The sequence below is a fragment of the Trichechus manatus genome, unplaced genomic scaffold (assembly GCF_000243295.1).
Source record: "Trichechus manatus latirostris isolate Lorelei unplaced genomic scaffold, TriManLat1.0 scaffold00069, whole genome shotgun sequence".
Taxonomy (NCBI): Eukaryota; Metazoa; Chordata; class Mammalia; order Sirenia; family Trichechidae; genus Trichechus; species Trichechus manatus.
In genome coordinates this window covers 8,021,320-8,041,376 of record NW_004444005.1, presented here as the reverse complement: position 1 = coordinate 8,041,376, position 20,057 = coordinate 8,021,320, and the positions used below count along the sequence as shown (strand labels likewise).

At 62.0% G+C, this 20,057-nt stretch overlaps 1 protein-coding gene across 1 annotated transcript in view; it reads left to right on the top strand.

Annotated features, from left to right (window-relative positions):
• Window positions 1–3,563: 3,563 nt before the first annotated feature.
• The window catches only part of WNT7B (Wnt family member 7B), a 49,647-nt gene continuing 33,153 nt past the window's right edge, over window positions 3,564–20,057 (top strand). The window contains exon 1 of the mRNA XM_004380012.1: window positions 3,564–3,761. Coding sequence (XP_004380069.1) covers window positions 3,679–3,761 — 83 coding nt within the window. The 5' untranslated portion in view covers window positions 3,564–3,678. The remainder of the gene's footprint in view (window positions 3,762–20,057) is intronic.

The following is a 20,057-nucleotide window of genomic DNA, read 5'->3' as shown; positions in this document are numbered from 1 at the left end:
GTCCGAGGCCCCCTCTCGCCTCGCTCCCCCTCACACGGGCGGGCGGGCAGGCGGGCGCCCGGCGGGCCGCGCTTGCTGCTCGCTGCAGTAGCTGCTCCGAGTCGTATTTCCACATTCCTGAACGCAGCCGAGTCCTTACCTGTTGAGCCGCGATCTCCTTTAGACAGAATCTGTCTCGGCCTCGTTCGCAGTAGGGTTGGGGGGGGGGCAGTGTGACGGCCAGGGTGTGCGGCGCCCCTCGCTTGGGCGCCCGGGCCTCCGCTGGCCCTGCGCCCCTCGCATTTGTAAGGACCTACTGTGTGCCGCCCGTCGCTCAGAGACCGGCTGCATCCTGGCCGCAGGCAAAGCCAGGGACCAGCCTACCGGAGGGCCAGCCGGTGTCCCTGGTCGGAGACGCGCTTCCCAGGCGCAGAGGTAGAAGCAGGCCCTAAGAATCATCGCTTCCATCGCCCCTCCATCCACGACCGCTTCCACAACCCCCGCCATTTCACGGATGGAGAAACTGAGGCCCAGCTCGGGCAGGGACCGAAGCCTAGCTGAGAGGCGGGGCTGGAAGCCTCTGGCCCTGTCTCAGCCGGCAGGCCTGGGCGGGCGGGTCTGCGGCCGCTGGTGGCTCTGTTTATTGTGGGTCTGTGTGTAGGCCCTGTCCCTGGGTGTTTGTTTATGGGAGGCCGGGGGTGAGGGGGTGTGTATTGAGGACGCTGGGGGCAGGGAGGGGAAGGCACTGCTTTTGCGACTCTCCAGCAGCCGCTGTTAGTTACCCCCATATGCCCCCCAAAGTAATCGGCACTCCCTCAAAAGCACTCTGTCTACACAGCCTGGTTTTCAGCATTAATACCCCTTCCCCTTTCAATGCCAAGGATTGGGAGACAGAGCCCAGGGACTAGGTGACTTGTCCAGATAAGTGGCAGAGTTGGAAGGGGGTGCTGAGCAGGCTTCCATTCTTCCCGAGAGGCGCGGGAAACCAGCCCCTCCCTCTGCTGGCCCAGGTGGGGAGGGACGGGACCGGAAGAGCCCTATAACTCCCACCTCACCCCTCACCCTCCCGCAGCAGAAGGGGCTGGAGTCCCGGTGAGCCTGGGTTCCCAGGGCTGGTTCCAGCCCTCCGCCCCTTGGAGCCTCTGGGTCCCCTCTGACAATAGGACTGCAGCTCTGGGCCTCCTGAGCACGATGGTGGCAGGGTCTGGGTGCAGGGGGCCCCTCTGAGAGCACGGCCGTGGTCTCCCTTCCTTCTGTGGCGCCCTGGCTTTGCCCTCTGCCCCCAGCCAGGAGCTGGCCTCAGTCCTCTGTCGTCTAGGAGGGGCTTCTCCCACAGCATGTCCCTTAAAACACACAGTCACCGCTCCTGTGCAGCCAGGAGAAACGTGGTTCCCAAACAGCCCTGTGGAACTCAGCCAGGAAGCCAGAGCCCCATCCTGCGAAAGACCTGCTAGGGGAGGGGGCCCAGCTGCCAAGCGCACAGGGCTCTCCCTGCCCCCTCTGTTGGTGTGACAGGTACCCTCCCAGGTCCCGCTTTCTTTGCAAGCCATGTCAGCAGCACAAGAGGAGATATGGCCTGAGGGGTTACATGACCTGGGAGCCACGTGGGTTAAGAATGAGGTCCCAGGTTTGGGGACCAGCGGGCTGTCTCCTCCTCATTCCTCCACGGGTGGCCTCAGGTGAGCTCTTGAACCTCTCAGCTGAAAAATAGGTAGCTGTAGCACCTCCCTCACTGGGTGCTGTGAAGGTTGGTCCTGGGTTGGGTGCAGGGGTCTTTGTTGTGGGGAGGTGTCCCAATAAACACCTGTGAGCGCCGGCTGAACCTTTCCTATAGTTAATCCCAGGATATCCGCACCCTGGGGACTCCTCAGGACAAGGTATTCCAGGGCCTCGGAATTCCAGGAATTGGGATTGCAGCATCATAAAAGTACCAACCCTAAACCAGAGTTAAGCATTGGGAGGGCTATTTTGTGGCCACACCGAGTGCTCCCTGTACATGGAGAGCCCCCCGCTGCAACGCAACCGTCACAGATGGGCACCTGAGCCTGGGTGCAACTTCAGATGTGCAGCCTGGGGCGGGGCAGGGGGCTCTTCTACCAGCAGGAATCAAGAACTCAGCCTCACCATGCCCTGGGGGTGGGGACAGAACAGACACACCTTCCATTTTGAGCGATTTCAAAACAAAACAGCACTGGGGAGTCCAAGTCCCTTACTTGGGGCGCCTGCTCTTCTGAGCAGCCTCCAAGCCAAAGCCCGGGAGGCGGCTGAGCTGGGGCAGGGAGGAGCTGGCAGGAGTCTGGACGCCTTCTGCCCACAAGAACCAAGTCCCTGGAGTCCCAGGATCAGCCCTGCTGCTGCCTGCGTGCCCTTGGGGCAGGGAGAGGCAGAGGCGCAGGGAGCCCTGGACAGGGAGGGATGAAGGTGGAGGAGGGGCGTCCTCCTGGGTGTAGGGATGAGTCTTCACGCCAGGTCTGGAAGCCAGGAGACCCTCTCCCTGAGAGACCCACCGCAAAGACCACTTCTGCCCTCTTTCTTCCCTGCTTTGTGCTTCCCTTCCGCTGACAGGATCTGCACTGCAGAGGGAAGGCTCCCCATGCAGCCAGGCTGGGCAGACAATAGGAGGGGGGACATTAAACCTGTATTTCTGGGCTTTTGAAAAAATTACTGGATGAGGGAGGATTGCTCAGAAAATCGGGTCCCTGTAGATCTACCCCTCTCCCATGCCCATTTGACCAGCCCCTCAAAGGAGAGCAAAAGAAGTGAGGGGGACTCCAGGGTCTGGGGCCTCCGGCTTAAGAGAGCAACGCTTCTTGGCTGTGCCTCCTCATTGGCTGCCTCTTTGGGCGCAGAGCCAGGACCCTGCGGAGACCCCAGCCCACAGCTGGGTGCACGGCAGGGCTGAGCCATGCAGGGCTGGGCCTGGTTGGCTGGGGCGGTGAGTGTGCGCGACCACAAGCCGCCCCACCAAGCCCAGGAGGCACAGGCAGAGGCACATGCACCCCCTGCCCAGCTGTGCGCACACACCTGCGCCCTCCCAGACGCGCCCACGCTCCTGCAGGCACACGCATGCACTGCATGCGCACACGAGCACTCATTGTCCGAGCGCAGCCCCGAAGAAGCGCTCCCACAGGAGCCCACACCCCCGCGCGGTTACCCCCGCCGTGCCTCCCCCAGGTGCACCCTCCAGAGCCCGCCAGAGTTCCGCGGCTTACTGGAGGTGGGGGTGGGGGGCGCGGGCCAAGTCAACTTGGGCAAGCCCCGGGGGCGGCTCCTGCCGCGCGCTCCGGTCAGCCTCCCCTTTAAAAAACCCGCCCGCGGAGGAGGCGGATGTAGGGGCGGCCCGTCCAATGGCAGCTGCGCGCCTCAGGAGACTGGGATACGCGAGCCAGAGAGAGCGACAGAGCCGGCTCGGACTGACCGACGGACGGAGGGCTAAACAGCCTCCGAGGGGTGCCCGCTGCGCCCAGCAAGGCCGCCAATCCGCACTCCAACCCCAGCGCCCGCGCAGCCCCGGCCCCAGCGCGATGCGCGGCCCTGGAGGCGGGGCACGGGCGACCACTGCGCCCGGGCCCACACGCCCCGGCCCCTAGCGTCCCGCGCCGCCGTCCTGCCTGGGGAGGGCCTCGGGGACCCCCGGCGCAGCTGGCCCAGGTCCTGCCCGCGGGGCCTGGCCAGCCCCGCCCGGCGCGCGGGCCCACCATGCTCCTGCTGTCGCCGCGCAGCGCGCTCCTCTCCGTCTATTGCCCGCAGATTTTTCTCATCCTGTCCAGCGGCAGCTACCTGTGAGTGCCGCGGGCGGCGCGAGGGTGGTCGGGTGGGGCCTGGCCTCCTGCGCAGGAGCCTGGCGGGTAGGGAACGCGGCAGCAAGGCCCCTGGGCGGGGCGCCTGGTGACCAGTGCGCGCGGGAGCCTGGGGACTTTGGGTCGCCTCGCCAGCCTTAAGCTGCCGAGGTCGAGCACCTGGGGGGGGGGGCGGCTGTGGCAGTGAGAAGTCCCGGCCCTGGTGTCTGAGAAAGAGTGGCCCAAGAGTAGCCCGACTGCCCGCATTGACCAGGCTGCACGCACTGAGCGCGCTGTTCGGAGAGCGCGCGGCGGCGCGGATATTCCCTGCGTGTCCCAGCTGAGTCCTGGAACAGCAGGGCGCGTAGCCCACGAGGCGCCCACGCCCGTGCCCCTCTCGGGAGAGTTTCACGCACACACTCGCTCTCCGCACACCCATTGGCACGCACGTGCGCTCTGAGCCCTGCTAGACCGGACGCAGGCTGTCCCCCTGAGGTCGCTGCGGCTTCTCACGCCTTCCTGCCGCTCTGGGCGGCCTGACCCCGGCGGGGCCGACTCCTCACCTTGGGGGCGAGGGGCGCGCAGTGTGCGCGCGCGTCGCGGGGCGCCCAGGTGCCCGGGCCGAGGGAGCGCGCGGAGCGGGTGGGAGCGTGGACGCGCGCGTGCGCCGGGCTCTGGAGCTCCGGCAGGGCCCGGCCTGGCCCAGCGAGCCGAGGGGCGCGTCGGCGCAGCGGTGGCTTCGCCTGGTTCCTAATGGGACGCATATGGTCTGTTCTCCGATTTAAAAAGAAGTTTGATTTATGGAACCGCCGTTTGAGGGAATTTAAGCTGGATGCTACTGATTAAACCTCAGAGTCAGCTCCCCTTCCTTCTTCTCCCTCCCCTTTCCTCCTTCCCCTCCCCCTCCCCCTCCTTTACACGCGGGCCACGTCCGGGGTCGCCTAACACGGCCAGAGGGGGCAGCCACCGCCTTCCCGCTCTTCGCGCCACCCCCTCCCCGCGCGGCCGCAGTCCTAATAAATAGCCGCGCCCCCACCCCCTTTTAATAGAGACGCAGCCAATTTCTCCTTCAGCTCCTAGGAAATTACTATCCTACCAGTTTTCCTTCTATAAATAGTCGCGCATCTTGAAACAAAAGTTCGCAACCGCAGCCAGATGCTGCGAGGCCCGCGGTTTCCCGGGCTGTGGGACATAATTACAAGGTCCGGGCGCAGCGAGCGCTCCAGGCCCGGCCGGCAGCCCCGGCTGCGGAGGCATCGCCTGGGGCGGGTGGGGGGAGCAGGCCGCCCCAGGCAGGGCAAAGGGTGGGGTGGGGGCCGCCTGATCTGGGGGCACCCGGACTACGAAAGTGCCAGGCTAAAATGCCAGAAGGGGCCAGAGCACCCCTGTAGTGTCCCTCTCTGGAGACCGATCAATCAAGGGAGCTTAGACTCCCAGTCCGGGGGGGTCTGGCAGCCACCCCCTCCCCAGAACCCCGACACTTCAGTCTTAAGCTTTGCCAGAGAATCTGCAGCTCCTGGGCTTGAGACATCATTTTTGGGGCAGGCTGAGGTTTGATGTTCGTGGGGAGGCGTCCAGGATGGAAAACCGGGGGTCCTGGGGGGCGGGTTGCTGTGAAGTGAGAAACTGAGAGGGGGTAGGAGGGGGGTCCAGGTGGGAGGGGGGGCCTTGCCTCTTACTTCTGGGCAGGTGGAGGCCAGGATGCCTCTGTAGACCCCAAGATTTTCTTTCCAAAAAGGAGCCCCCAAGCCCAGGCCTGCCAAGCCTGCCATCTGCGCACCCTCCCGCTGGCTCCAGTGTGCGCGGCCAGCTGTGTTGGCAGAAATTCTGAGGCAATAGCTTTCCCAAATGCTCCTGAGCCAGGGCTGGGCGGGCTGGGCTGTGGGGGGCGGGAGGCCGACTCCACCTCCTGCCTGCCCCTGCCTGCCTTCAGCACCCCCTCCCCAGTGCCAGCCCCAGCCTGACCGTCAGACCCGGGTAGAAGGTGCTGGCCTTTCCTGAGCAGAGACTGACTCAGACGCGTGTGCTGGGGAGTCAGAGAGGGAGGCCATGCATCTTTGGGTGCCCTGTGCCCCCAATCCTAATGCACACAGGGCTGGCAGGGCATGTAAGGTGCCGTGGGTGGGAGCAGGGCATGGGCAATGAGAAGGAGTAAGGGCGTGGTGAGAAGACCCTCACTCGGGTACCTCTGACGCATGCCCAGACTCGGGCGAGGTGACCAGCGCAGAGGCGCTTTGAGAACCGTGGAAAGTGGGCACCAGTGGCTAGCCCAGCCTCAGCCCCACGGGAGGTCCTGAACAGAGGCTTTTTTCTGCTCCAGAGAACTTTCCAGAAGGCATCCCATTGCTTGGCCCACAGATACTTGGTGGACAATTGATCCTCCCGCTTTCATCTGGGCTGCCCTCCCGCTCCCTGTCCTGGCTGTGGTCTGTGCACAGCGAATCCCAGACACATGCCTGGCCTAGCCACTGATCGCGTTGGACGGGTGTGCTGGTCCGGAAGGGCCCTGAGCCCTCGACACAGAGCCTGGCCCGGCCCATTCTCCCATCAGCCCTGCCCATCTCTATGCCTTTCTTGTTGGAGCAGGAGCCCTCGGGGCAGCAAGGGCCCGAGGGAGGGCAGGTGGGGGGCTGAGGCCAAAGGAGGGCCCTCAACACCAGGGGGCCTACGGTCCTGGGCAGGTCCCTTCTGGTCTGGGCCCCCCTCTCCCTGTTGGTCAGACATGGGATTGGCAGTGACCACCCCCCAGGTCTTCCGGTATGAGCGTCTCATGGTGACCACCCGCTCTGGGGAGCAGAGTGAGTCATGGGTGACGGCGCATTTACTCACCGACCACCTGGCTGGGGGGCAATCATCACTGCCCTGCCGAGGCTGAGCGTCTTCCCGGCTCAGCCTCTGTGGCTTTGCTGGTGGCGCCAACCGCAGTCACAGAGCCCAGATGGGTGCTGAATCAGGCCCACTCCCAGGGGATCACAGCCTGGGCAGGCAGAGTGAGCTGCTGGCTCAGTCTGGACAGGTCACCCTTGGAGGAGCAGTCCCAGCTCAGAGGGTCCACGTCTGCTCAGGCCAGGGATGGGCTCTGCTGTGTGTCCCCGAGCAAGCCCATGGCATCTCTGGGCCCGTCTCCCTCCCGGGAACGTGGGCAGGGAGGCCCGTCTGCTGTAGGCCTGGGTCAGGCCCCTGCTGTCCGTGAGGATAAGAAGCATGCGATGCTCTGCAGAGGGGTGTGCACGTGGCAGGGTTCGTGTTGGAAGCCCCCAGGGGACCCCTGGCTGCAAATGTACAAGTGAGTCTCTTAATGACAGAAAACTCCCAAGAGTCATTGACATGTGGCTGAGACCTGCCGAGCACTGGCGAAGGGGAGAACAGTGCATCCTGGAAACTGACTCCTCAGAACTCTTGGGGGGTGGGGTGTGGTGGGGCGTGGCTGGGGGAAGGCTGGTCCTCTTGTGCATCCCCAGGGACCACGGGGCCTGCAGGACAACTGGCAACTTTCTAACTGGGTTTCCCCTTAGTCCTCATGAGGCTGAGGGGCCCAGCGGTACCCAGGTCTGGTGCCATTCCATCTCCATCTTTTATGGCCTGGGCATGCCCCATCACCCCAGCCATCTCCTCTGTGAAGTGAGCATACGGGAGCCCAAACCTCATAGGGTGGCTGCGAGCATTCAAGGTGAAAGGGGACATGCTCAGCTCGGGGCCTGATGACCAGTTGGCGTCATCTCAGCTATTAGGAGGCTGGCCAGTGGTGCCTCAGAGGGAGGCCAGAGGCTGTGTTTGCTCATGAGGGTGTATGAACTTCTGAGAGGTATCTCAGAAGGCTTCCTGGAGGAGGTGACACCAGGCAGGGTTTTGAAGGATGGATAGGAGTTGGCCAGACTAAACAGGAATGTGGCGAGAGGTTCCTGGTGGAGGGAACCACACTCCACTGTCAGGCACGTTCACCCAGGGTCAGCCTCACATCATCTTGCTGACGTGGGCGGACCAGTCCCTTCCGTGAGGTCACCCAGGGCCCAGCATCCAGCCTCTCACACTCTGGCCTCCTCGCCTGGCTCCACTGCTGCCTCTGAAAGGAAATTCTCCCAGTGACGGTCCAGCAGGGAGAGGAATCTCGGGTCCCTGGGGTCCTCAGGGCTGGTGAAGGCAACTGTCACAGGGGCTTTGAGGGGAAGGTAGGAGTTCACCCAGAAGGGAGGTGATTTTTGATGCCCATTATTTTCCTCCTTCACACACTTCCCAGGCTCCTCTGGGGAGACCATGGACAGGCCTAGTCAGTTAGGCCCCCGCACCCATCCCTGCACCCCACCCACCTCCGGGAGCCTCACACCAGCCTTGGGAAGCAGGTGGGCTTGCAGTGGGTGGCGCCTGCCAAGAACCCAGGGCCCTTCCAGGCCTGGACTTGCCGCGGGCTGACCCTGAGGGTGGTGGCAGGGGAGGGGCATGGGGTTGATAGATTCTTGATTGCAGAGACCCACACCTACCGACAGCTCTGGGTTAGTGTAGGGAGAACCCAGGTGGCTCCGTGTGGCCTGTGGCCGTCTCCCAGCCTATTGGGCCTCTTCCCTGGGAGGTGGAAGGGCTTCAGCGGGCTCCTAGGAGGCCGCCATTCTGCGTGGCCCTGGGTACGGTTCAGAGAGGGCTCAGCACCCCCCCAGGACACCCCCCCCAAGGGGACAGGAGGCTGGGCACCCTCCCTTGTCAGATGAAACCCCGGCCCAGGGCTCCTCAGCCTGATGAAAGGGTCATTGTGTGGCGCCGGCCGCCCGCTGGCCAAGGACAAAACCGCCGTTTGTCCTCCTTCCCCAGCGTGCGCGGGGCTGGGGGCCTCCCCTCGGGCTGGCCGGGAGGTGGGGGTGGGCACAGGTGTGCACTGCTCCACCCTTCCCTTCAGCGTTCCCATCGCGGGGCTGCTGCACCTGCCCAGGCCCCCCAGTGCTGCCGCAACGCGGGTGCTCTGCTTGCTGAGAGGGAGCCCCAGGTATGGGCCAGCCCTGCTCTCAGTGGCAGACAGTGAGCTCCCCGGCCCTGGAGGGGTCCAAGCTGGGGAAGAGCCTGACCCTGGGTGGGCAAGCCTGCGCTCCTGGGTCCTTAGTGCAAAACAGCCCGTGGTGCTGAAGGCTGGCCATTCTATGGGCGAGGAAACAGCCTCTGAGCTTTGAGCCCTGGGTCGACGACTCCTTTCCCAGCCCCAGGCTGCAGCAGGTGGCAGCCACGGCTACGATTCTGGGCCTCAGAGTTAAGTTTCAGGCTCTGAGTGGGGGACACTATGCGCCGGCAGCCCCCAAGCCGCCATTTCCAGCCGCAGACCCTGAAGCCAGCACTGCCCAGAGCAGCGAGGCCCCCACCCCAGCAGCAGGCAGCTCCCGGGTGGAAAAGCCGGAGTCAGCCCCCGCTGACACTTGTTGGTCTCCATCACTTTTCGGAACCGCTCCCCATTGCCATCCCTGCTCCTCACCCTCCTCTGTGCCCACCCAGGCCAGAGGTGTTCCTGTGCTCCAAGACCGGCCACTCTACCCAGCTAGCGCTGCAGTGGGCCAGGCCTGGGCAGGGCTGGGAGGAGGCTGGGACCAGGACTGTGGCGTCTCAGCTCACCCTTCTGCCCGCACCAGCCGGGGAGGGGTCCAGGACCCACACTACCCTAAGTGTTAACACAAATGGAAAACCCCTTTGAATAGGAATTTCTCCAGAATATACTACCCGCCCTGGACGCCCCTGTGAGAACGCAGAGCTTGACATCCCCGCTCCGGAGGGCTCAGCTCATCCTCTGCAAGGGCTTTCTCTCCCGGGGCTGATGTGTGCACGCCATCCTGGCCTGCGCTTGAGTCTCTCTCCTCCCTGGCTGTCAGGGGGTGCTGACGAACGGCTGCTGTCCGTGGCAAGCGTGGAGGGAGGCCGTGTGACGGGCAGAACGCTGAAGTTGTCTGCACCACAGTGGCGGTGGCTGAGCCCACATCTGAACCGGCTCCGGCTCTGAGGCCCGTGCTGGCCCCTCTTCTGGCCAATGCCGTTTTCCAGCGTCAGGCAAACCCCCAGCTCTTCTGATCTGTGCCTGACCCCACCACAGTGGGGTTCAGTGGGAGAATTCTCACCTTCTGGGTGCACCTCATGTGCAGCCGCCACCTGTCTGCCAGTGGAGGCTGTGATGCTGAACGGGTTTCAGTGGAGCTTCCAGACTAAGACAGACTAGGAAGAAAGGGCTGGCGATCTACTTCTGAAAATCGGCCAGTGAAAACTCTATGGATCACAGCAGTCTGATCTGCAGCCTATCATGGGGATGGTGCAGGCCCGGGCAGCGTTTCCAGCCATGTGTACGGCCTCACCATGAGTTGGGGCAACTCAGCGGCAGCTAATAGCAACAGTGATCTCCCACGAGCCAGGAAACCAGCTGCTCCGGCTGGTTAGAAGTGTGGCTGACCGCGAGTCCTGAGACCCCAGGCGGACCTTCTCGGGGTCTCGGGGGCTGCCTCCATGTTTAGATGTGGGGCTGGGGGCAGCTTTCCTGGTAGTGGGGAGGAGCTGAGAGGCTCACAGACTCCTGTTCCCGGGCCCCTCCCACCACGGGCCCGGACCCCAGGGACTCTGAGGCCAGGGAGTAGGGAGAGAAGGCGGCCTCAGGCTGGCTGGCTCGTAGTCTCTGTTGGGTCAGCAGGGCGCAAGGGAGCCCAGGGCCTGACCCCGGCTCAGCCGGACTGTGGCAACCTTGAGGGCTTCCCATCCCTTCTCTGGGCCTCTGTTTCCCCACCGTGGCCTAGGTGCTGTCCCAGGACCCTGCTCTCCCCTCGTCCCCCCGTTGCCAGCCCTCCTCACCCTTGGAGCTTGCTGTTCACACGCGTTCACGCAGCTCCTGGGCCAGGGAATGAGTCTGGCCGTGCACGTGTGCGTGCATGTGTGTGTTTGCACACTAGTGTGCACGTGTGTGATGATGTAACTGGGAGGAAGAGCCCCCGGGAGCAGGGTCCCAGCAGCAGGCAGGCCCCCCCGCCCCGCCTTCATCCATCATTTGTTTCCAGGAAGCCCTGTGCACGCACAGAGAGGGTAGATCAGGGCAGGCCGCCCCGGGGGGAGGTGGGCTCTGATCACCAAGTAATGAACTCGAGAGAAGGAGAAGGTGTTCCCGGTGGAGGGACCACGTGGGCAGAGGCCTGGAGGTGTGACAAGGACCTGGGGACCTGGGGGACAGGCAGTGGTGGTGGGTTGGGCAGTGGGCAGGGAGGCTGGAAGGTGCAGGGCCCTGGGCCGGGGGAGCCAGGGGAGGTTTGAGCAGGGCAAGGATGTGAGGCTTCATCCTGAGGCTTCATTCGGGAAGAGACCTGTGGGTGCAGGGTGGAGGCAAGGAGATGGAAGGGGGCTGGTCCTGCAGCGGAGCCACGTGTGGCTGGGGCTGAGGTGGGGACAGTTTCGGGAAGCTGAATCTGCGGGCCTGGCCACCTGATGGGGTGCAGGTGTGGGGGGGTTACCCTCAAACGTGAGCTTCATGAGCCAGGCGAGCGCTCATCACAGTAGGAGGGGGCAGGCCATCCATGCCAGGTGGTTGGGGGATTGGGTGGCCGCATGTGTGCCCGAGCCCGGCGAGGCCCACAGACCTGGCCTGGGCCCCTTGCCCGGTGGTGGCCGAGGTCCCTGGGCCCCAGGTGTGCTGGCCCCATCGGTGCAGGCGAGGAAGTGATGGGGGTGGCTGGGGGCTGGGTGACTTCCAGGCTCCCCTGACTCAGGTCTTCCCAGGTGACTTCACTGCTGGCGGGGAGCTCCGGGAATTTCCAGGTGCCACCGACATGCCCCTCCCGAAGGAGCCACCCGATCACCCTGCGGGCTCCATCTTCCCGTCACGCCTGGCGGGCCCCTCTGTACCACGGGGTACCCCCGCCCTGTACCCCTGCCCTGGGTGCCTGCAACTGTGGTCTGAAGAGCTGGCTCCATCCTACCATGTCCCAGGGTATTGTCACCCCATTGGTGGCCCTGCTCAGGGGGTGGAGCACAGCACTGGGGACACCTGGGCTCCCTGGGTAGCCTTCCTGAGCCTCAGGCTGGGGAAGCAGGGCTGAGGGGACACAGGCGGCCTGTGGTGGGCTGCTGTAGGAGGAAGCAGCTCAGCCCTGTCATTGCCACATCTGAAGTAGCCTGGAGGGAACAGATGCCCTGAGCCCACCCTCAGGGCTAGGGCCCCAGGGGACAGGCCCTTGGATGCAGCGGGTTGGCACTCAGAGAGGAGGCTTCGGAGTGCCAGGTGGACCTCTCGCCGGTGGGCCAGCCATGTGATGGGCAGGGCTTGGCTGCAGCTTTTGGGGTGGTGGGCGTGGACACCTCGGCCCCTTGCGCCTTGATTTCCCTTCCAGTGAGTGAGGCAGGGTGAGAGGCGCAAGGCTCCATCTGCAGGGAAGTCTTCCTCATTATCTAGTCTCCGTCCTGAGGAGTGGGCATGGGGGGAGTTGGGGGGGAGGCTGGGGTTGTCCCAGGCAGCACCCATCACAGATCTTGTTTCTGAGCCCCTCCCAAAGACAGCAAGTACAGGGGGAGGATGCGGATTTGCACTCAGGTCTGACCGTGACCTCAGAAGTGACCCTGGTCTCCCTCTCTGCCTCCGAGGTGGAGACTCTTGCAGGGGAGGATGAGGTGGAGACGGGGAGAAGGGGGGCAGAAAGCAGGGGAAGAAAGGGAGGGGGCGACCAGCAGAGGGAGGAAAGCCTAGGCAAGGCCCACAGTGGTGGGAAGCCCAGCCCTGCTTGACTCTGACCACAGCTCACTGCCAGGTGGCCAGTGGTGGCCGGGGCCCAGATGCTGTGCCTCCCCCAGCCTCACCTGTGGGGTGAGCCCCAGCTGGGGTGGCGGAAGCAAAGTAGGGATGATTTGGGCCCTCTGAGCCTCGGGGGAGAAGTTCTGAAGGCATTGGCGGGGGGCTTTCCCCAATCATGGTGATCGTCACAGCCAGGGCCTAGGGATGGAGTGGGCTGCCCTGGGGGAGTGAGCGCCCCATCCCATGAGGCATCCAAGCAAGGCAGGTGGCCACAGAGTCTGGAAAGCTGTGGGACCCAGGAGTTCGCAGAGGAAGCAGTCTGGGGCAGTGGGCTGCTTAAAAAGTCAGGTGGGAGATCATTCACCCTAAAGGGAAATGACGTCCTGATGTGTGCCACCCCGTGAGAGAACCTCGGAAACATGCTGAGCGAAGTCAGTCGCAAAAGGACAGTTACTGTCGGATCTCATGCATGTGAAATAAGCAAATATATAGAAACCAAAGATTCTTAGAGGTCGCCAGGGGAGGGAGGGTGGGGTAAGGGGCCGTTTGTGCTTAGGGGGCATGAGTGTGTGTTAATGGTGGTGGAAAGATCCGGAGTAGGACAGCCAGAATGGTGGTACGTCAGCAAGAATGTGATCAGTGTCACTGAATTGCACATGAATTGTGGAATTAGCGTGTATATTTTCACCACAAAAACAAAAAAAAAGGCAAGGTGGGAGGTGGGGGAGCTATGCCCAGAGGGGACCCAGAGGGGGCCGAGGGGGATGCCGGCCCAGAGGGGGGCTCAGGCTTTGCGGGAACGCAGAGCAGGGCTGCTGGCTGGGAGAGCCCGGATGGGGCCAAGCATGTGCTGCTGTAGTCTGCATAGAGGTGGTGGGCTTGCTGTCCACAGCCCACAAACCACTTCTTGACCCCGTCCTGAGGCGCTGCCCAGCTACCAGGCACCCAGACTCCCAGCCTGGCCGAGGGCCAGTGGGACCCGCTAGGTTTCCGCCCACCTGTTCTGCCCGCCCCTCCGTCTGTCTGTCTGTCTGTCCTGAGGTTTCAGGTTGGCAACCTGCCAAGCCAGCCTCCCACCAAGGCCTGCTGGTCGCCCCCGTGTCGCATAGATCTGGGGTGTTGGCCAAGGCCAGAGGTCCCATCCCTGTTCTTGGTGTCAGGGTCCCTGTGGGAAGTGAAGATGAAGGTTGAAGCGTTGTGGGGGATACGGCCTTGGCCCCCACCACAGTGCCCATGGCAGCCTGGGGGAGGTCCAGGGCATGGCAGAGGGTATTCTCAGTGTGGTCCTGGCCTGGACAGGATGGCACTGCTGAATCTTGGTCCCCAGCTGCCTCAGAGTCTGGCACAGATGGGCCCACTCCAGGAGGAGGGAGAGAAGGGGAGGACAGAGGAGAGACCAGGGTAGGCGTCCTGGAGGAGGAGGCACTGTGCTGGGCCTGGAGTCCTGCCTGGCTGCTGTAGGGGAAGGGGCCTCTGGAGGAGGAAGTGCTGGTCCTGTGTGGCTGATGCCACACCAGGCCCTGAATGCCCAGCAGAGCCCTGGATGTTTTCTGGGGTCAGAGGTCAGTGTCCTGAGGTTTTGGGGTCACAATGACTGGGTGAGGTTCTGATTTCACAGATGTGGGGGATCGATGGACCCTCTGGCCCCTGGAGTCCCCTCAGCCCTGGGCGCCCTGTGCCAGTGGGGGTGGGCAGGGCCCCTGGCTGTGCTTGCCCACCTCCAGCAGCCTCAGCCCTGCCAAGGGCTCCTAGCCCACCGCCTGCTTTCTCTCCAGGCCGGGGTCCCAGGATGCCAGGCAGGAATGCCAGCTATGTGGAGAGGGCGGGAGGGACGATCCGCTCTCTTCCCCGGGAACATCGCAGGCAGTCGGGTGCGCCGAGCAGCGAGCTGGAAAGATCACAGCAAAGGACGCCTGGTGGAGGGCTGCCCCTGCCCCCGCCCCCGGCCTGCAGAGACCCCACACGTGGACAGATGGGGACAGATGGGGAAACTGAGGCTCAGGGAGGCCAGTGAGAGTCAGCAGCCAGGCAGAACTCGAACACAGCACCTGTGGCTTCCTTCACTATGCAGATGGGAAACTGAGGCCTGGGGCAGGCAGGGAGGGGACGAGGGGACGAGGAGGGGACTGAGCTGGGCCCTGGGTGTCCGCTACCTGCTCTTCCAAGCCCTTTGCTGCCTCCAGGCCTCTGTTCTCTCTGAACCTCTGCCTGGGACACCCACCTCCCTCCTGCCCCGCAGGTCCCTTCTGGGTCTCCTGGTCGGGCTGGGGGCCGTGCGGCCAGGGATAGCTCTTCAGCCTCAGTTTCCTCATCTGTAAAGTGGGGCTGGCAGGACTCCCCAGAAGAGCGCTGTGGGGATGGGGTGAGATGGGGCAGCACACAGAGTGCACTGCTCAGGCGGGCGGTGTTTTAGGCCTGTGTCTGGGCAGGTGAGGACGTGGATAAGATGACCGGGGGGGCTATGGTGGCCTCCCTCTGCTCACTGCCCGCCTGCCAGGGCCCCACCTGGGCCCAGGTTCTTCCCGCCCAGGGGAGCAGAGGGATGGGGCAGACTGTGCCCTATGTTCAGACGAGAAAACTGAGGCTCGCAACAGTGGCTTGCCGAGGTCTGGGGACAGGCCGGGTGCTGCCCACCGGCCTGGGCCCAGAGCCCAGCAGAGAGGCGATAGGTGGGGTTTGGGGGGCCAGGGGAGGACTGGCGATCTGAGCCACCCTCGCCTTCGCACTGACTGCGTCCAGTTCTGACCCTTTCTGCTCCATTTCATCCCCTTCTGTTCCACCAACGGGGCCGCGGGACCCTGCTGGGCACCAAGCTCTGGCAGTGTGACATGTCCTCTTGGGCTGTCTCTGAGCCCAGAGCAGTGGCTAATGGGGGGCAGCTGGCATTGTGGGACAGGGCGACAGTTAGCTCTGTCCCCTGGAGGGGGGGTTGGGTTATCCACAGCCATGGTGACTCAGGGCAGGGGTGTCTGCTGAGTGACCCCAGGGCTGGAAGATATTCTCCCCATTTGACAGGCGGGAAGACTGAGGCCATCACTAGCCCCTGCCCCCCACTGTGCCCCTCGGGGGGGCCCCGCTCAGCTCCAGAGCCAGAGAAAAGCCTCCTCCGGCCCACCTGTGGCTGGAAAGTTCCGGGTACAACCCCTGCCCACCTGCGGGAGCGGCTGGCGGCCCTGGTGCTGGGGTGGGCGTGGGGGCTAGGCACTGCCCTCCGGGCTATTTGCCGAGTTACTTCCTGGACGAGTGGACCCAGGCCCGCCTCCCTGGCCGATCGAAGATAATTAGAACATTCTTCAAATATTTTGCTGGAAGATGCCCGAGAGGGAAGAATTACAGAACGCCCAGGGCCAGGAGCGTGGGCAGCTGGCAGCAGGGCCAGAGCCAGCCTAGGGGCCAGGACGGAGGCTGGGGGGTCTGGCCCAGGCTCGGCCAGTCTGTCCCCAGCTCCTGGGGTGCTGGAGTGTCCCTGGAGCTGGGGTTGGGGCGTGCTCATGCTCCCCAGCTGGGTGGGGGACTCACGTCCAAGGCTACCCCAGCCTGTTTAGGGCCTTGCTAAGTGTTGGGCAAAGTTGGGGCTCCCCGCCCGGGGGCATCCGCAACGCGTGGGGGCGGGCAGACACTGTCCCAAATGGCTTTAGGAAAAGCCTGAGGGGGTCAAGTACAGTCCCAGGGCTCCCAGGGGGCCGGTGGGGGTCTTTGCAGCAGACCTTGACGACGCTCAGGAGGTTCAGGAGGAGGGGGTGTCGGGGGAGACGCAGGGCGATGTGGGGAGAGGAGCCGGAATGACATGGTGCTTGGTGGTTTGTGGGGTGTGGAGGGGCAGCCTGGGCAGGCAATTCATGTGTGTGGCCTGAGGGGTAGCCCAGGCCCCATCCAGGAGAAGCCCGGGGCCCTGAGGCTGGGCCTTCGGGGTCAAGGTGGGGGTGGGCAGCCCAAGGGGAAGCCCCTTCTCATCACCCTGGGCTTTCCCAGGTGAGGCGTGCTGCCTGGGTCAGAGTGTGCTCCTGCCTCCGTGGAGGTGGGGAAAGGCGGGTGTCCCCAGTGTCCCCCCTGCCAGATCCTGGCTCCAGGAAAAGGGGTGTGGGATGTCAAGGCCCAGGTGAGCTCTTTCATGAGGTCCAGTTCCAGAAGGTTCTCACCACGTGGAGCTCTGCCGTTCCCTCGGAAGGAGGATGCTGCTCCAGCCCAGGAACCTGGGAGTGGGGGTGGGCTGTCCTCGGTGCTCAGGTCCAGAGAGGGGCGCAGAGGTGGGGAGAGCTGGCCTGGAGGGCGGCACTGCCATTGTGGGCCCTTCCTACCCTGGGCTGTGGTTTGTGGGGTCAGTCGTTGGGGAGTTTGTGGTTTGGGGAGTCGGGCTGCTGAGGGGAGGTACCTGGATCCTCTGGGTCTGTGAGATGGTTCTGTCACTGTTGTGCAGGGTCAGTGATGACACCTTTCCTTTCTGCTTTTTAAACAGATGTCCTCCCCTGGGATGGTAGCAATGCCCTGTCGAGGGGTGCCTCAAGGGCTACACCCCATTGCTGCCATCACCCCAGCACCCCCGAAACACATGCTTGAGCCCTAAGCCTTGGTATGGACAGCCAGCATTTTCTCAACCTTATGTCAATTGTGGGTAAAAAAAAAAAACTTGTTGGCGTCAAGTCAATTCCGACTCATAGCGACCCTATAGCAACCCTATAGGACAGAGTAGAACTGCCCCATAGGGTTGCCAAGTCATGGCTGGTGGATTCGAACTGCTGACATTTTGGTTAGCAGCTGAGCTCTTAACCACTGCACCACTAGGGCTCCAATTGTAGATAAAGGTATCTTTATTGATCTGAGTGAGAACGGAGGGTGCCAGGACAAGCCCCCACCCCCTGCCCACAGGCCCACATGGGGACGTCTCCAGCTGCCTCTCTGCAGATGTCACTATCCCTTGAAGAGACTCTTCCCCAAGCAGATCATGTCTGAGTTGTCTCCATGCATCCAACTCATCCATCCATCCAGTCATCCATTCATCTATCCATCCATGCATCCATCTACCATCCATCCATCCACTCATCCATCCATCATCCTTGTATCCACTCATTCATCCATCCATCATCCATCATCCGTCTATCCACTCATCCATCCATCCACTTCATCCATCCATCCACTCATCCATCCATCTACCATCCATCTATCCACTCATCCGTCCATCCATCATCCATCATCCATCTAGCCACTCATCCATCCATCCACTCCATCCATCCATCCACTCATCCATCCATCTACCATCTATCTATCCACTCATCCGTCCATCCATCATCCATCATCCATCCATCCACTCATCCATCCATCCATCATCCATCTATCCACTCATCCATCCATCCATCATCCATCATCCATCTATCTACTCATCCATCCATCCACTCCATCCATCCACCCACTCATCCATCCATCTACCATCCATCTATCCACTCCTCCATCCATCCATCATCTATCATCCATCTATCCACTCATCCATCCATCCATCATCCATCATCCATCTATCCACTCATCCATCCATCCACTCCATCCATCTATCCACTCATCCATCCATCCACTCATCCATTCATCCACCCCTCCATCCATCCATCTATCCATCCACCCCTCCCTTCCTCCTTCCCTCCCTCCCTTCATCCATCCATCCCTCCATCCCTTCAACAATGACAGTAGGGGGCGGCCCATGCCAGCCCTGTACCAGGCGCAGGGCACAGTGGGAAATGAGATAGGGTCCCTGCCATCCTGGAGTCAGTGATGGGGGCTGGGGCCAGGGAAGCCTGTTTGGCAGGGTCCACACCTCAGCCTCTGACCTGGGAAATCCCTCCCAGCTTGGAGCAGGTTAGAGGCCTCTTCCTCAGAAACCCCTGGGCCTACCCCAGCCCAATACGGCCCTGAATTCAGCCTCCTGCTCCCAGGGAGGGTGTTATCCAGGGGCACAGGTGACCACTCCCCACCCCTGCTGACATTGAGAGTCAGGGACGGGACCTCTCATGGGGCAGGTTGGTGGATGAGGCATGGCTGGCTGCGTTAAGAAGGGTGCACCCAGCCCTGTCCCCATCCCAGCCTCCTGAGCTACTTGGGCAGGAGGTGGAATCTCTTTGGGCTTCCAATTCCTTTTCCAAGTTCTGGAGAATAGGAATAATAATAATATAGTCATAATAATAACACCTGCCCCCTGGGCTTTGAAATAGGCTTGTCGAGGGAACCCCTTAGCTAGAATCCAGCACCCAGTGTGAGGACAGCAGGGCCAACTCCCCAGAGCAAGAGCCGACAGGGAGTTTCTCCTGGTGGCTGGGACAGGCTTTGGAGGGGTTCCCTTCTGAACAAAGTAACCTCAGGGCGGCAATGGGAGGAGGCTACCCACCAGGCCTGGCCCAGCGGTGGGTGCAGCTCCTCTGGGCAGACGGACAGCACCCAGTGTCTCCTGCCCTCACCCTGCACACTGCCCCAGGAGCCACCGAAGCAGCTGTTCTGCTCTTTTAGTGTTCACAGAGGCCTGATGGGACAGGCTGGCTGATGGACAGCAGTCCAGAGTGGAGGGTGGGCCGGCGGGCAGCCCCTCAGAGGATCCAGGCAGGGTTGCCTTTTGCTCACAGGGCCTCTGAGGCTCTGGATTTGAGAGGTGGTCGGCCCAGCCTGCAGTGACCCTCTGGAGCGCTTGCTGGGAGGGGTGAGCATGGGCCCAGGCCGGGCACACACAGGGGAGGCCCACGGGAGCTCTTGTCAATGCTGATGTTTGGTTTGTCACGTGGGCTTTCTTCATTTTATTTTAATTATTGTAAGAACACTTGGAGTTTTCATTCTTGCCTTATTCTGCCCCCCTATTTTCTGTAAGCTTTTGTATTTTAATATTTTACTTTTTAAAAATTGTGTTTTATTTTTATTGTGGTTATTGAGAATATACACAGCAGAATGTACACCAGTTCAGCAGTTTCTACATGGACGATTCAGTGACGTTGATGACATTCTTTGAGTTGTACAACCATTCTCATCCTCCGTTTCTGAGTTGTTCCTCCCCCATTAACATAAACTCACTGCCCCTTAAGCTTCCGATCTAATCTTTCTGGTTGCTCTTGTCGGTTTGATCCCATATAGATAGATCTTAAAAGAGCACAATGCTCAAGGCCCACAGTCTTGTATTTTACTTTTTTGCGGAGGTCATTTACGTGGAGTCCAGTGTGGAATTCTTGAGTGTACAGCTTGATGCATTTTTACATACGTGTGCACCTGTGTAACCTCCACCTGGCTCAAGATATAGAACTCCCCGGCACCTGACAGGCTCGCTCGTGCCCACCTACCTGCAGCCAGTACCTCCTGCACGAGGGGATCCCTGTGCTGACCTCTGTGTCGAAGATGAGCTGTGCTTGTTCTGGAACGTCTTGCACTGGAACAGGCTGCATGTTGATTCTTGCCTGGCTTCTCTTGCTCACATTCATCCAAGTTGGTGTATGTAAGTAGCTTGCTCCTTTCCCTTGCTGTGTACTATTCCATTGTCTGAGTTCCCACAATGTACTCACCTGTCCTCCTGTCGATGGTTACCTGGGCTGTTGCTCCAGTTTGTGGCTGTC